Source organism: Balaenoptera acutorostrata, chromosome 6 (genome assembly GCF_949987535.1).
Source record: "Balaenoptera acutorostrata chromosome 6, mBalAcu1.1, whole genome shotgun sequence".
NCBI classification, from domain to species: Eukaryota; Metazoa; Chordata; class Mammalia; order Artiodactyla; family Balaenopteridae; genus Balaenoptera; species Balaenoptera acutorostrata.
The window spans coordinates 36990663-37008302 of NC_080069.1; the positions used below are offsets into that span (position 1 = coordinate 36990663).

Consider the following 17640-nt stretch of genomic DNA (forward strand, 5'->3'; position numbering starts at 1 on the left):
GGATATCTGTTTCCTTCTTTAAGTTTGGGAGGTTTTCAGCCATAATTTCTTCAAATACATTTAATATCCTCTTCTTTCTTTCTTCTCCTTCTGGAACCCCTACTTTGCATAGGTTGGCATGTTTATATTATCCCATAGATCTCGTATGTTGCTTTCATTTTTTTTTTTCTTTCGTCTTTCTGTCTGCTGTTCTGTTTGGGTGATTTCCATTAACTAGCTTTCAGATCACTTATTCATTCTTCTGTGTCATTTAGTCAGCTACTCATTGTTTCCAGATTGTTTCTTACCTTGGCAATTGAATTGTCTGTTTTTGGTTGGTTCATCTTTATAGTTTCTCGTTCCTTGTTACAGTGAGCTGCATTTCTATTGATAATCTTTCTTAATTCAGTTAGCATTTTTATTACCACCTTTTTGAACTCAAGGTCTAGTAGACTGATGAGCTCTGTTTCATTATTTGTTCTTTCAGGGGATTTCTCTTGTCTTTTAATTGGGAGTAGTTCCTCTGCCTTTTCATTTTACTTTCTCTGTCTCTATGAAGTTAGGAGAAACAGTTATCTACTGCAGTCTTGAAGGAATGTTTTTATGTGGGAGTGTCCCTCTGTAGACTGTGTATCCAATGTTTTTGGTGCAAGGGCTGGCTTTGGTATGGATGCCAGCCACATCTTTCCTCGGTATGCTGGCCATTATCCTCTTGAAAGGGGGTGTGGTTGGTATCGTCAGAGTATCTAAAGCTTATGAAGGTGTGAGGCGTAATGTCCTCTCTGCTCTGTGGCTGTTGCCACTCTGTCAGGGGTGGGGTTTGCTGCCCAGTTGTTGGAGTAGAAGCCCTGAGGGTCAGGTTCAATCAAGCTCCATTGTCCTCGAGTGCATGCCCTGCCCCAAAGGTTGTGATTGCTGAAGCAAGTGATGCTCATATACTCCAGATTGCCTGTGCATAGCCTGTGTAGGCAGCTGCACCTCTGCTCAGAAGCAGCCCAAATTCACATCCCTTTCTCTGTTGTGTTCATCCCACATTTAGTGCAAGGCTAGGGTGTGGTGTGGGCTGGGGGTCAGGGCATTGTGGCTGCAGGAACTCAGGTGGCTGTACAGCTGCCAGACATCTGGGCTGCCTCTGAGGCAGTCTTCTCCCATGACCTGTCTGTCCCAGATCTAGCACTAAGTTGTGGTGTGGAGTGCGCAGAGGCAGGGCGTTCTCACTGGGAGATGAACCACTGCATACTCCTGAACATACTGACAATAGCTACCACTGTCCTTCCCAGATCACAACTCAGGCCTCCCAGGCTGTCTGCATAGCTAGATTGAGTCCTCTCCCAGGGCCTGTCTGCTTCAGGTTCAGCACTTAGCCACGGTGTGTTCTTGTGGCACTGACCTGTGCATGCCGTGACAGTGGCTGCAGCAGTCCTGCCTGCTGCCTCATGTGTGTGCTGACAATGGCCGCCACCCCACCTAGATCACACACACCAGGCCCCCCTGGTCTGTCTCTGTGTAGCAAGATTGAGTCTTTTCCCAGGGCTCGGTTGGCCATGCTGCAGTGTGGAGTGAATGAGGCTGGGGTGTTCTCCCAGTTCAGATGGGGAAGTGCATCAAAGAGGCAGCTGTAAGTGCAAGGCTTTCTCCGCCATGACTGCTGGCAAGCCAGCATGCACGCATTCCCTGGAATAGAGTCTAGATTTCTCCAGTGCTTCTGTCTGTCCCAGTGGTTTTTTCCACAGGCAAGGGAGCCTGTCTCCTCCACACAGGATGCCACGACTGGGATACCCAGATTGTGCTTCAACCTGCTCGTTCCTGAGGAAAGGGTCTGCCCATGTGGACCTTCTCTTTCAGATCCTTCCCAGGCGTGCAGGTCCTGACCTGCCATTTTTTCCCATCCTACCTGGTTATGTGGTGATCTTTCTTGCAGTTTTGCTTGTTAGGAGTTCGTGTGCCAGTTTCCAGTTAGTTTTCCGTGAGAATTGTTCCACATGTAGATGTATTTTTTATGTGTCTATGGAGGGGAGGTGAGCTCCACATCCTCCTACTCTGCCATCTAGATCCCACCTCCTGATAAAAGATCTTTGATGCATGCCCACTATTTCCACTTTATAATTTTTTTAGTCAATTTAAAGTTATTTATACTTTGTATTCAAAGATATGTAACTTAAGTTTAGAATTTACTGAATTCACAGACGATGTAAGTATTCATAACACCTTGGGTTCTCAACACTTCCTAGAATGTAACTTAAAACAGAAAGAATCATAGAAAATGTATAATAAAAAGTTTAGGCAACTGGGGTATTAACTGTAAAAGAACATGGGGAAACTTTCTATGGTGAGGGAAATGTTCTATATCTTGATTACAGTATTGATTACAAATATATATATACACACATATATATATTTGTCAAAACTCATTCATCTTAAGGATGTGTACATTTTACTGTTTGTAATCATACCATCACACACACTGATAGGTATATTCTTTTGAATTATAGGCAACTGGTCTTCAAAGGTTACTGAAAAGGCAAGAAAAAGATACCTATTAGATACCTATTAGATACCTATTAAATGAGGCAGTATAAGACCTAATCCATTGCTTTCCTCTTAACTCATCTCAGATTGTTTCATTATAGGAAAACTACAGGCATACCTCATTTTATTGCACTTCACTTTATTGCACTTCACAGATAATTGTTTTTTATAAATTGAAGGTTTGTGGCAACTCTATGTCAAGCAAGTCTATCAGTGCCATTTTCCCAACAACATTTGCTCACTTCATGTCTCTGTGTCACATTTTGGTAATTCTCACAATATTTGAAACGTTTTCACTGTTATTATATTTGTTATAGTGATCTGTGATCAGTGATCTTTGATGTTATTATTCTAATTGTTTTGGGGTGCCATGAACTGCGCCCACATATGGCAGCAAACTTAATCAATAAATGTTGTGTGTATTCTAACTGCTCCACCAACCAGTTGTTCCCCTCTCTCCTTCTTTCTCCTTGCGACTCCATATTCCCTGAGATACAATATTGAAATTAGGCCAATTAATACCCTACAGTGACCTCTAAGTGTTCAAGTGACAGAGAGAATCACATGTCTCTCACTTTAAATCAAAAGCCAGAAATGATTAAGCTTAGTGAGGAATGCATGTGTAAAGCCAAGACAGGCCAAAAACTAGGCACCTTGCACAAAACAGCCAAATTATGAATGCAAAGGAAAAGTTCTTGAAGGAAATGAAAAGTGCTACTCCAGTGAACACATGAATGATAAGAAAATGAAACAGCCTTATTGCTGATATGAAGAAAGTTTTAGTGATCTGGATAGAAGATCAAACAAGCCACAACAACTCCCTTAAGCCAAAGCCTAATCTAGAGCAAGGCCCTAACTCTCTTCAACTCTACAAAGGCTGAGAGAAGTGAGGAGGCTGCAGAATAAGAGTTTGAAGCTAGCAGAGTTGATTCATGAGGTTTAAGGAAAGAAGCCATCTCCATAACGTAAAAGTGCAAGGTGAAGCAGCAAGTGCCGACATACAGCAAGTTACCCAGATCTAGATAACTAATTAATGATGGTGGCTACACTGAACAACAGATTTTTAATGTAGACAAAACAGCTTTATATTGTAAGAAGATGCCATCTAGGACTTTCATAGCTAGAGAGGAGAAGTTAATGCCTGGCTTCAAAACTTCAAAGGACAGCAGGCTGACTCTCTTAAGGGCTAATGCAGCTGGTAACTTAAGTTGAAGCCAATGCTCACTTACCATTCTGAAAACCCTAGGGCCCTTTAAAATGATGCTAAATCTACTCTACCTATGCTCTATAAATAGAATAACAAAGCCTGGATGACAGCACATCTGTTCACAACATAGTTGACTAAATATTTTAAGCCCACTGTTGAGACCTACCGCTCAGAAAAAAAAGATTCCTTTCAAAATATTACTGCTCATTGACAATGTACTTCTTAACCCAAGAGCTCTAATGGAGATGTACAATAAAATTAGTGTTGTTTTCATGTCTACTATCACAACATCCATTCTGCAGCCCATAGATCAGAAGTCATTTCAATTTTCAAGTCTTACTATTTAAAATATATACTACATAAGGCTATAGCTGTCATAGATAGTGATTCCTCTGATGGATCTGGGCAAAGTAAATTGAAAACCTTCTGGAAAGGATTCACGATTCTGGATGTCATTAAGAACATTCATGATTCATGTAAAGAGGTCAAAATATCAACATCAACAGGAATTCGGAAGTTAATTCCAGCCCTCATAGATGACTTTTGTAAGGTTCAAGACTTCAGGGGAGGAAGTATCCACAGATGTGGTGGAAATAGCAAGAGAACTAGAATTACAGGTTGAAGATGTGACTGAACTGCTGCAATATTATGAGAAAACTATAGGGATGAGGAGTTGCTTCTTATTCATAAGCAAAGAAAGTGGTTTCTTGAGATGGAATCTACTCCTGGTGAAGGTGCTATGAAGACTGTTGAAATGACAACAAAGGATTTAGAATACTACATAAACTTAGTTGATAAAGCAGTGGCAGAGTATTTTTTTAATTAAGGTATGTACATTGTTTTTTTAGACATAACACTATTGCATGCTTAATAGACTACAGCATAGTGTAAATATAACTTTTATGTGCACTAGGAAACCAAAAAATTCGTGTGACTTGCTTTATTGTGATATCACTTTATTGCAATGGTCTGGAACTGAACGCACAATATCTCTGAGGTATGCTTATATAGTCCTAATTATGATAATTCATAATTCAATCTGTTCATCTATCTGATATACAATCTTAGCTCTAACTTGTCAAATTCCATGAAACAAAGATATATAAAATGTCTATTTTACTGAAAAATCTGATCTTTAGAAGAAGTTCCATAAAAGATGATTAAATTTGTAAGCTCTAATTATGGATTAGCTTTGCTTAATTCACTAAATACATTAATGATTTTAAAGAAAAATTTTGCATCCCTTTAAAATAGTCTACACTACCTCCTAACAGATTATTCACCTACCCCCTAAAATGTAAGTTAAAATGAAAATAAATTTGAATTTAGTTGAGAATACACACTAACTAGAGAGGCTAACTTAAAACCACTGACAAACTTTTTAGCTCATTATACTGAGGTAATGCTAGCAGCAATGTGTCAACATCCAGAAGGCAGACAGAGAGAGAGAGAGAGAATGCAAAGAATAGCACAGGTGGATTTTATGTACCAAGATTGTAAATAGCACTCATCAATTCCACCCTCATCTCTGTTGACAAGCCCAAGACATGAAAGGGGAACTGGGAAACCTATTCTTTGTCATTTGGCCACAACTCCAAGAAGGCAAAGGGAATACATAATTTTGATGTAGATCTAGCCATCTCTATCACTCATACTAGCATAGGAGAGGTCTATCAAAATCTTAATTCACAGAAGGAGAACAACATATTTACAATGCAGGTTTACAAAACTAATCTGAAAAAAAAACAAAAACAGAACATGCTTTAATGTGGAATACAGTAGTTCTAAAATTATGGTTAAAGATGAAAAGAACAAAAAACTATTTAATCAGCTACCTATAGAACAGTAAAAGGCCAAAAACTGCATTTCAGAAATGATATATCACTCTGCGAAAGCTTTGTTTTTACAGGCGTTCCTTTGAAACTGTCAGGCAAACATTTTTATAGGCCATCTTTTCTCATACACAGTCAGCTCATGATATATAGCATAAGTCAAAGACAGGCAAATAACGCAACAAACCTCCTCTTAGACCAACAGAAGTCAGAGCAAAAATCGTTTATTTCTTATAGGATTAAAAAAAAAAAGCCTACTTTCCTTATTTTTCATCTCCCTGGGCGATAAAAAGGTAAGCGAGTACTTTGGAATCATACTTCAAAAAGTATGATGATTTTTGCTTGCTTTAAACAACAGAAACAACAAAGTGCTATTTTAAAAGGGGACCTAGCCCATTTATCTTTACAAACTTCTACTCCTAAAACCTGAAGTACATGCCAAAACAAGAAAAGCAATTTATCTTCAAAATGCTAAGACATTTTTGTTTCTGCTTTAAAGGCTTTGTGCCTCTGGAGGTTAATTCACCTTTCACATTGGATGTCATGGCATTTTCTCCATGAATGAAAATAAAGACAATATGATTATTTTCTTTATTACTATATTCCTGAGTGAACAACATGACTTGTGATCTAAAGAAATTTTAGATCTTAGTATAGCTTTTGAATCAACTAAAGATCATATTATCCAAAAAATAGTATTGAAAATAACCTAAGAAAGCTATAATTATCAGCAATCCCACCATTTCTCTCAGGATTGAGGTTTACTATACCTATATTTTTTAAATGTATAGTAATGACATTTTTTATAATATCAAATAATATAAAAACAAAGATTCAAAGAATATCTTTAGAGTTTGCAAAATTTTATCTCTCCTCTGCTGCTCAAAAAGTACTAATACCATCTTCTTCACATAGCAGATGGGGAAATAAACATGTAAAACACATATGTACTTATTTAATAGTAGTGTTTTAAGACTTTGTGCCTATGAAAGCTAATTACCAAATTACGATTTTCAAAATCACTTTGATTCAATGAATGAGTTCTTTTATGATAAACCTTTTGAACACTGTACTAGAACTATGCCATCAGTGAAAAAAAGAAACAAAAAAAACCTCAACGTCCTAACTGATATCACTCAAATTAGTTTTAAATTTTGGTGAACTTTCAAAAGCAAACCCAACAAAAAGCAAAGGATGAAAATACCAACTTCCTGGGAAGCCTCCCTTGACACCCCCAGGCAGGCTTGCTTCTCCACTTAATTCCACTAGAATATCAGACTGGGTGATGGCCCCTTAACTACATTTCTTTTCATCATCATCTGTGAACTCTGTAAGCGTAGTGATCATGCACATTTATATTAGACTCTTCAGTGCCTATCACAGGGCCTGGACCACGCTAAGTGCTTAATAAATGTCAGCTAATTGAATGAATGAATACAGTTAATTAAAAGCTGAACAAAAGGTTGCAAGATGGAGGCAGCAAAGGGAAGAGAAAAAAGGGGGAAAAAAGTACTAGAATGGAAATTAAAATGGTTACTTCCTGTATGTCCTTAGAGGGAAGCCATTTAGCACTCCTGTGCCTCAGTTTCTTCATTTAAAGAAGCTGAACAAGATTATCTCTAATACCATTTCTGTTTCTAAAATTTTATTTTAGAAATGAAATGGTCATCTTATGTATAAATATTCACATAGACTAAACACTCTCTTAATCAACCTTCACTGAACCAACTCACCAGATTAACAAGTTTTCCATCACCTCTGAAAAATGTATAGTCTGAGCAAAGGTTTTTAAACTTTAGTGGACCTCAAATTGCCTAGAGGGTTTGTTAAAACACATTGCTGGGCCCCACCCCCTGAGTTTCTGATCCAGTATGTCTGGGATAAGACCCAAGAATTTACAATTCTAACAAATTCCAGGTAATGCTGATGCTGTTGGCCCAGAAATCACACTTTTGAGAAACACGGCCTTATAGTAAATGCCCATTCAACTCCATTCCTATCATTTGAGCTGTTTGATTATCAAAGGTCAGTTTCCCAAACCTGTATATTCCAGTTGAAACTGTTTATTATAGTTACATTAGCTGTTTAGATATCATGTAAATATATAGAGAGTCATTTTCAAATTACCTTTGAATTAGGTGTGAGATTTCTGTAAAACACTAAGAAATTTTCATAAAAATCTAGGATTTTGCATTCTTTCCCAATTTAACTTCTTAGTCCAATTAAAAACTAAAAGTGAAAATAGTGGTGATAGAATTATTGGTGTTGAAAAAATCATGGGCACAAATAGACATGAGGAAACTTTTGGAGTGATATATTATTTTGATTGTGGTACTGCAGTGATCATTTCTTGGGTGCAAATATATGTAAAACTTATCAAATTGTACACTATAAATTTACACAGTTATTGTATGCCAATTATACCTTAATAAAATATGTAAACAACACACAAACTTACACACATACACACACCCAACAAAAATTTCATAAGACTGACAAAACCAAATTTTGTGAGGTTATGGAGTAACCATAACTCTGATACATTGTTGATAGGAATGAAAACAAAAGTGTTTCCAAAGTGTCAGTTTCATACAAAACTAAACACACATCAGCTTATGCCCAAGTAATTCCATTCCTAATTATTTACCCAAGAGGAAGGGATACACAAGAGATTGTTCAAGAAAGTTCTTAACAGTTTTATTTCTAAGAGCTAAAAACTGGAAATAGGTCAGGTGTCCATCAGCAGGAGAATAGATAAACAGAATGCAGCATCCATACAACTCAGCAATACTACTCAGCAGTAACAAGAAACAAACTACCGATGCACTCAATAACAAGATGAATCACAAAATATTATGCTAAGTAAAAGAAGCCTTATATAAGAATACATCTGTATGATCCCATTTATATGAAAAGGCAAAACTAATCTATGATATAAAAAAGCAAAACAATGATATCTCTTGGGGGTGGCAGGAAGGAATGTGAAGACATCTTCTGGAGTGATAACGCTCTATATCCTGAAAGACCTTACACAGTTTAGCCGGATTACACAGAGACATGTATTTGTCAAAACTCATGGAATTGTGGGTACATTTTAGATTTCTGCATTTCATTGTAAATCTTACTTCAAAATGAAAAAGAAAAGAATTATAATTAAATATTGAACCTTGGTAATGATATGCATGCTCAAGTGTTTTGGGATAAAACATACTGATGTATGCCACTTTAAAACGCAACAAAAGATGGTGGGATGGATGGATATGTGAATAAGCCATATATAATGAAATGTTAACAGAATCTAGGTGGTAGGTATGTGGGTATTCATTGTACAACTGTTCCAGCTCTTCTACGTGTTTGAAAAGCTTCATAACAAGATGTTGAGGAAAAATCAGTTTGTAACATAGGAGGGATTCCAATTTTTGCATATTTATGTATGTCTGTGTGTTCATCGACATGCACATATGAAGCATATGCATGTATATATTTATGTATGTTGTATATGCAACTATTCCCTCTCAATCAGATTCTTCCAATTCACTTTAAACATACTCAAGTTCCCCCTATCCCCAAATGGTACAAAACAAACAAAAAAGAAATTCCCTCAAAATTCCATCCTCCTTCAGCTACTACTAGGTCATATAAAGAGATGAGCATACTTCTGGTGTCCATGTCTTCACCTACTCCATTCTGGCTTGTACCCCCAATACTCCAGCAAAATGGCTCTTACTCAAAGATTTCAATGATTTCCAAGTCAGTAGATCAAATGGATATTTTTAAATCCTCATCCCTTGAAGAATGTAAAATATTAAATTTACCCACTTTTCAATTTGAAATGAGGGAAGCAAACTTTTTTGGTATGTAAAACAAGCATTTTTAAAAAGAAGAGCTCAATTTCATACTACGGCCAAGTTAGAATGTTAAGAAGGGGAAAACTTAAGGGGAAAAAGGAAAAGGAAAAAGGAAAAAGAAATGAAGAAGTTACTACTATAGTTCAAAGAGTAATTGCCAATGGTCTATTTTCATAGACCATTTTCACCTAATTCTACTAAGTTTTGAAATTCTAGTGAACTCATTAACTATTGTTCACATTTCTTCAACTGGTTTAGTCATCCTATCTACAGAATCTCTATCTTAAACGGATCTCCCCAAACCGCCTATTTATGTAGAAATTATTTTCTGAGTTACAAGAATAATAACCAGAGAACTAGGTCCCCAAGGATCAGATAAATCCAGCTATGTATCAAAATTAGTACAAAAACTATTTCCTAATCTTCAGAAGGTGAGCCCTCAAAGTTATTCATAGCAGCACTGTCATAGCATATAATACAACTCAAAGCCTTCCAATGATTTCAGTGTGTTAGATAATATAAAATTGGGCAGTAAAATCACTTTTAAAATAATCTTATAAAATGTAAAATAAAGGGAATTTCTTTGTGACATGAGCTTCCGAGATGAAAGCTTAATATGAGCCTAAAATGTGTAGAAGAATCTGAATTGTATTTAGTAGGTTTAGGGTGGGGTTTCCCAAATTGCAGGTCACTTTTTATAGCACCCTCATGTTTCTGATTTTGAAGATGAACAGGCATTGACTAGTCAAAGACATGTGGGAAAGAACATTCTAGCATGGGCAAAAACAGTAAAAGTATATGTAAAGACAGTCACAGAAGGGCTTTATTATTTATTTTCCTTTAATATTCATCTGCATAACTTGGTCACAGATGATAGTTTCCAAAAGGCTCCTATCTTTATTCTTGGAACCTGTTCTCCTGAGAAAGTAAATTCGTTTATTCCACAAGCAATTATTTAACACCTTCAATGTGCAAGCCTAGAACTTTGTGCATTGCCTGAGATTAAAGGAAAACAGATTATGGCTAATAGTAATACACTATGATTACCGAGGGACTTAATTTTACCCTAGTTTTTTACACCAGAGCTTTATACATAGCTATTATTTGTCTATTTTTAAATGTTAAACTTAATTTTTCGCTTACCTTTGAACTCCACTAACAATGGAGGTGTCATGGAGAATAAAGTAGCTTAAATTCAATTGTAAAGAAGGAAACACAGAAGGACTTAATCACACTAGACAAACACTCCTGAAAATCCAGAGTGATTGCTTAGTATAAAGTTAGGTTCAGAACTCTAATCTTTTTGGATTATAAACCTTTGTGGTACACAGCTTCTGACAAGGCTCCCAATAATCCCCACCTCTTGGTATCCATGACTTTATTTAATGTCCCCCCTTGAGTATGGGCTGAACCTCACAACCTGCTTCTAATGATGTGAATATGGCAAAAATGAAGGCTGTCTCTTCTGTGATTAGGTTACAAAAGACCATGACTTCTGTCTCACTAGTGCTCTCTCTTGCCCAATCACTTGTTCTCCCTGTTGAAGCATGCTTCCACACTGTGAGAAGCACCATGAAGAGGCCCACATGGTAAGGAACCAAGGGAGGGCTTTGCCAATAGCTCATGAGAAACAGAGGCCTCAGTCTAAGAACCCACAAGGAACTGAATCCTGCAACAACCACATAAGCTAGGAAGTGAATCTTCCCTAGTCCAACCTTGAAATAACTGCAGCCTTATGAGAGGCAGAGCCAGAAGACCCAGCTAAATGGTACCCAGATTCCTGACTAACAGAAACTGTAATATGATAAATGTGTATTGTTTTAAGCTGCTACATTTTGGAATACTCTGTTATACAGCAATAGATAACTAACATAGAGCCTATCTGCAGAAAAGTATATAAATATACAAATTCTGGCACACATTTTAGAGAAATAGGAGGCCTCTCTGAAGTCCACCAACAGAACTCCTAGTGGCCCAGAGATCCCAGACTAAGAAATTTATGCTATGATAAACTCCAAACAATATGTACAAAAGGCCTGCAGAAGTCAATTTAACCATGCTACGTAGCTTAACAAATGTCAGAATGCTTTCCTTCCATAAGGTATTACTAAGAAAGTTAAATTACTCTAAATATAATTGATATCTTAGTACTAGTATTACCAAAGGTAAAAACAAGTCAAGTTCTACTATAACATCATTTTAAATAATGTATTTCATAGGTACTAAATATTGAGGATAAAATAATGACTAAACACCATCCTTAAGTACTGTGTGAGACAAACACACACACACACACACAAAACAATTATAAGATCTGGGATACAAACAGAAATTTGCATATGGTATCCATTCATGTATGTAATATATATGATATAATATGTATGACTTTATTGAATTTTAATTATAAAGTAATTAAAATAAATACCTGTACTGTTTTTCCAAGTCCCATGTCATCACCAAGAATACATCCTCTTCCTTCGATGAAGTGTTCATAGAGAAACAGGGCTCCTTCCCTTTGGTAGTCTCTCAAATACCTATTAATAGTATAAGGAATAGAGTCTCCATTTTCAGATAATTGAAAAGCAACAGCAGATGATGGAAATTTTCTGTCTGGGAAATAAGGTTTTTCCAAATCTTCATCATCAAATATAAAATTCCTGGAGCAATCTTTAACAGATTTCACTTCTTGAAGTCTTTTAAGAGGTACTTTCCTTTCTTGAAAATCTGAATATAAGATGACTGCAAATGACTTCCCATTTTCATCCACTATGACAGATTTTATGCTTGCTTCACAAAGTTTTTCATTATCTGGAGAAGGGGCGAGACATCTTTCTCCTGGATGCCATATATCTATAATAATAAAAGAGAAAATAAACTTTCCAAATTTAACTTATAAAGTAACACCTCATTTATCCACTGCTATGAGAAAAAAGTGTTCCTCACATTAATACCCTTTCCAAAATCTGAAACAAGATAAATTATAACATGTATAAATATTTTCCTAAAGTATATTTTCCTCAAGTATATTATCATAATAAAGGGTACATAATTTATTTCCAGTTTTTCTCACCTTGGCTGTGTGTCATAATCTCCCCATATATGCTTCGTCTGTTGATTCTGATTCAGTGGATATGGACCATGGGCATTTGGTTTTATTATTGTGTTTGGTTGTTACTGCTGAATTCAAAAGGTGACTCTGATGCACAGCCAGGATTGAGAACCACTTATTTAAATATTCATGATGACTCATGAACATTAGGTATGACGTTCATGATATGGTAGAGTAACACTGAATAGGACTTGGTAACAGGTAAGCTAAAATCCTCTGAACAGCAATATTTTTGTGATTCTTCTGTCTGCTTTTTTAGTTACTCCATCTCCTTTCTCTGAAGACAGCTGTTTCTTCTCACTGTCAATATTGCTGCTTCTAAAATGTTGCTTGAATCTTTATACAACTAATCAAGGGAATCTCCAACTCAACTACAAAGTGATATGTACCAGCTTTGTCACAGCTTTTTCCCTTCTAGGTTTTGAAGAGCCAAGGTTCTTAAAAAAGAGATGAATTCTAAGATCTCTTTCTGCTAAGATTCTATTATTCTTTGAAGAGTCTGACTTGTCTCTATGTACAAATTTATTCTGTGCTTAACTGTAGAGCTATTTTATTTTCTATTCAGAAAATATAGCACTGTGAATGAGGAGGAGGGCCTCTACAGAGTATACTGTTGGTACAATTAAAAGGTACCAAATAGAGGAAATTAAATAAAAATAATTTTCCAAATGGAATTTCTTAGAGCAAGAATCCCAGAGGAATTGTATGGCTACAATTGTAAGGATACTAGGAATTATTTTTCTCACATATTTCTCATTGAGAGCATATGATCATTGTCAGTTTCCCAGGGACTTCCTAATGATGCTGAATTAGGCTTTTATAACATTCATGATTATAACTAGTACATCTATATTCTCTTTAGCAAGAAGAGCTCATTATACTATTCCTCATCAGTTGTTCCTCAAAAGTAAAACCATTATTCTAATTTTGATAAGGTTGTTTTTATATAACAATCAGCAAAAAAAATCTGTTCTCCCACTCTAATCTTTCCATCCAAACTGTTTGAGAATTGTTACATTATTCTAAAAGACAAGAGTTTTAATGTGAAAATAAAACCTTTATTCACTATACAGGGATAAAAAATAGGTTGATGGGCCCTATTTTCATAACAGTACTGTTTGAGCCTTAAAACCTACGTTAAGCCTTGCAACAATTCTTAACACATTATTTGTTTCACATGCTTTGTCTACCTATCCAGCAAACACCTTCTAATTTTTAAAGACTTAATTCATTAATTTATTTATTATTCAACATATATGATTTAACACCAATTATTTACTACAACTGTACCACACAGTTAAAATGAAGAAAACCAATGTCAAAAATGATAGTGATTAAACCTTGCTTAGAACTAGTCTTTCCAAATCTCATTAAAAGGCATCACTGTCTAACCAACTTTTCAAGGTAGAAAACCTTTAGTCAGCCCTTATTCCTCTTTTTATATAAGTCCCTACATCCTCTCCATCAGAATGTCCTGCTGGCTCTACCTAAAAAAGAAAAAAAAAGCATCACTTTCCTCCATGCCACCATCACTTTAAAACAACTGTTGGTAAACTTTTTCTGTAGAGTCAGATTTTAGCTACTTGTTATTTTACATCTTGCAGGCTATACTGTCTCTTGCCCTTGTAACACAAAAGTAGCCACAGACACATAAACAAATGGGTATGGCTGTGCTCCAGTAAAACTTTATCTACAAAAAACAAGTGTCAGGCTGAATTTGGCCTTGACTGTAATTTGCCAAACTTTGGCTTTCTCCTAAATTACTGCTACAGACTCCATTCTCTATTCTCCATTCTCTAACCATTCTCTCTGCTGACACTATTTCCCTCTATAATCCATTTTCCACATAGCAGCAATAGTGACTATTTAAGAATATAAATTATTAGTAAATCTTTAATTTAAAATGTTTTAATAATGACCCACTGCACAAAGAATAAAGTCCAAGCTCCTTACTATGGCCTATAAGACCTTGTATGATCTTCCCCTACTTACCTCTCCAATTTAATCTATCAATTTTTCCCTTGACTCAAGCATATTAAGCAGGTCTTTTCTCAGGTGTTTTTATGTCATGGCCTCAGAGATTTTATCTCAGACCACCTTATTTAAAGTAGGGAACTCCACTATTCTGTACTATTTTATTGCCTCTATAGCATATATCACAATGTTTAATTATCATGTTTACTTTTTTTATCTGCCTCTCTCACTAGAGAATAATATCTTTTCCAAGAAAATGTCTGTATTCTTCAAAATTTTATCCCCAGGACCAGCACAGAGTAGGCACTCAATAAATGAGCGGAATTTATTAACAAAAACACATCCTTGATCTCATAGAACCTTGACATCTAGTGAGAGAGACAAATACTCAAAAGTTCACACACATGAAATTGCTATAAGTGCTTTGGCAGAACAGAGTGCTGTAAGAAAGAGGTACTGAGGAAACAGTTTAAAAAGTAAGGAGATCTAAGAAGAGAATGTCAGTCAGAGGGCACATACAGCATGTGCAAAATCCTCATGGGCTTCACACAACTTATAGAAGTCTATTTGGTTCCTGAGTTTGGGTAATTTCTAGAACTAAATATTAATAGATTCAGTTAAGTTTGAGCAGGGCGGTTATCTCTCAGTATTCAAACTCCAGAACAATTAGCTTAAATTAGGATGATTTCCTTTTGGACTGAATAGGGGTAAGGCTCCTTTTGATCCGGTTCCTGTGTTCCTCTTTAACTTCATTTTCTCCATCTCTCCTGATTTCATTCCAAACTGGCCTCCTTGCTATTCCTTAATCATGGTAAGCATACTCCACCTTAGTCCCCTGAGATTTCTGTTCCTTCCGCCAACACTCCTCCTAAATACCAAAGTGACTGATTCTTTCACTTCATTCAGGGTTCTGTTCAAATGGCATCTCCTCAGAGGTATCTTCTCTGACCACCCAATCTAACATAGCACTCCCTGCCACTCTCTCTTCGTTCACCCTGCTTGATTCCATTTTCAGAGAAAAATATGAACTGTCTGGTATTGTTTATTTCAACTTAAATATAAGTTCCCCAGAGCAGGGACTTATGTTCACTGCCATATTCTGGGCACCTAGGACAAAGTTTGAAACTCAAATACTTGTCAAATTAACAAATATTTATATATAGCTAACATTTTGAGGGTTTATGTGTGCCAGACATGCAATTTAGATGTAGTAGTTCATTTAAGCCTCACAGCAACCCTTTCATTACTTCATGTAAGCAATATTATTAGTTCCATTTTACAAATGGTGAAACAGATAAAGGTTAACCATGGTCACACAGCTAGAAAGTGGCAGAGTCTGGATTTGAACCAAGCTATCTGAACTTGTAGCTACAATGCTGTAGCAGTTCACACATGAATGAACAATTCCTTGGAACTGAGTAGCCCTGCCCCTTTTAAATGAGGTATGAGCATCCCAGTTACTATAATCTCCACTCAGCAGCTTCATCCATTTATTTCACCTGCCAGGTTTCTATAGGTATTTATATTTGTGGTCCCCGAATTATAGTGCCATCAATTCCTAGCCGTCAGAGCTGAGGCTTGTTACTTAAACGTCTCTGAACTTTAGCTCTGAATCCCTCATCTATTTAATGAGATCAATATCTTCCTCAAAGGAAAACATGTACATAAACAATTAGCATGTTTCTGGGCACAGAACAAGCACTCAATATCTGGTAGCTTTTGTTATGCCACTATTAATAATGAAAGCTGTTAATTTAGGGGCAAGAAGCCATCCCAGATGACTTGTGGCAGATAACCATACCCTCCTTAAATTCTCTCTTGGTGACCCAGTAAAGGTGATCCTGACTCAGTACATCATATATTAAGCTCTTTGTGTAATAAACTGAACTAAATATCTCAACCTTTATTCTTGGTGACCCAGTAAAGGTGATCCTGACTCAGTACATCATATATTAAGCTCTTTGTGTAATAAACTGAACTAAATATCTCAACCTTTATTCACCTACTTAATAACAAATCTACCATTCACTAAGAACTGAGGCATACAACAACAGAGAATAAAAATACCAAACATTTACTTAGGGTTTACTATGAGCCAGACACTGGGTCACATAAATGCTTTGCTTAACACCATCTCATTTAATAATCACAAGAACTCACTCAGCAAAGATCTCAGTTTTACAGACGAGGAAACCACCCAAAGTTGCTCAGCAAATGACTGTCAGAGTCAGCACTAGATCCAAGGGCAGTCCGACTTCAGAGTACAGGTTCTCAACTCTGAATCACAAAGAACTGGTCCCAGCCCTATAAGTGGTTCACAATCTCCAGCTGTCACTCACAGGAGCCACAAGGTAAAACCCCAACCCCAAGGGAACTGGCAGGAACAGGTCCAACCCTACGCAGTAAAGACAGTTGGTCTGGGGAGAGAGGGGAGCTCGGAGCTTATACCTTTGCTGTTGGTTTCCGCGCGGGGCTTCGGGACAGAGAGATCCATCTGGCCAGGGGGAAGGGCCTGGCAGCATTTAACACCTGACAGGCGGCGGAGGACCGCCAGGAGGAGGCTGGCGGGCGGACGGCGGCCAACTCCACCTGCCGCCGCCCTCTGTACATCGATCCCCCCCCCCGAAGCCCGACGTCACGGGACGAGAGGGAGCAAAGGTGGAGCCTGACGGGGTCCAAGGAGAACGGCCGGTGGCGTTCGAGACAGCGGCAGAGCCGGAGGGCGCTGTGGAAGCTGGCAAGGCGGTGCTCACCTAATCGTCTGGGGCTCCGCCGCCGGGGGAGGACAACAAGCACGCAGGTCGACCCCCTAGCCTCCCTTTCAGTAACGGGCCTCCCTCTGGGACCCACCGCAACTTCCAGCCCTGACTCGGAAAGTCCCGCGAGAACTGGCTCCCGAACTGTTTTCGGGATCTCACGAGAACAAAATCTTGGTTGACATGGGCGGAGCGATCTTCCTGCCGTCTTTCCTCTAGGAAGCCGGTAACGCAAAGATCCGCGATAGTTGCAAGTATCGCGAAGTTTGATATCGCCTGCTAGCCTGCTGCGGCTCTTGTGGCTGCGGAGAGAGGCAGGATGCTCATGGGCGTGGATCTGCTGTGGGTCTTTTAAGGACCGGTAAGGAGGGTGACGGCCTGGCAGGAGACCGTCGTCCCCGCGATC

The 17640-nt window shown here is 37.6% G+C and overlaps 1 protein-coding gene across 5 annotated transcripts in view; it reads right to left on the reverse strand.

Annotated features, from left to right (window-relative positions):
- Positions 1-17359, reverse strand: part of ERCC6L2 (ERCC excision repair 6 like 2) — a 155927-nt gene extending 138568 nt beyond the window's left edge. For 4 of the 5 annotated variants that reach the window (XM_057548475.1, XM_028165127.2, XM_057548477.1 and 1 more), the window contains exons 1-2: positions 16927-17059; positions 11821-12245 (exon numbers count right to left, since the gene is read on the reverse strand). In XM_057548475.1, coding sequence (XP_057404458.1) covers positions 11821-12245; positions 16927-16972 — 471 coding nt within the window. In that variant the 5' untranslated portion in view covers positions 16973-17059. Of the gene's footprint in view, positions 1-11820; positions 12246-16926; positions 17060-17231 lie in introns of those variants that run through there. The other variant, XM_057548476.1, reaches the window with a different exon arrangement.
- Positions 17360-17640: the final 281 nt, after the last annotated feature.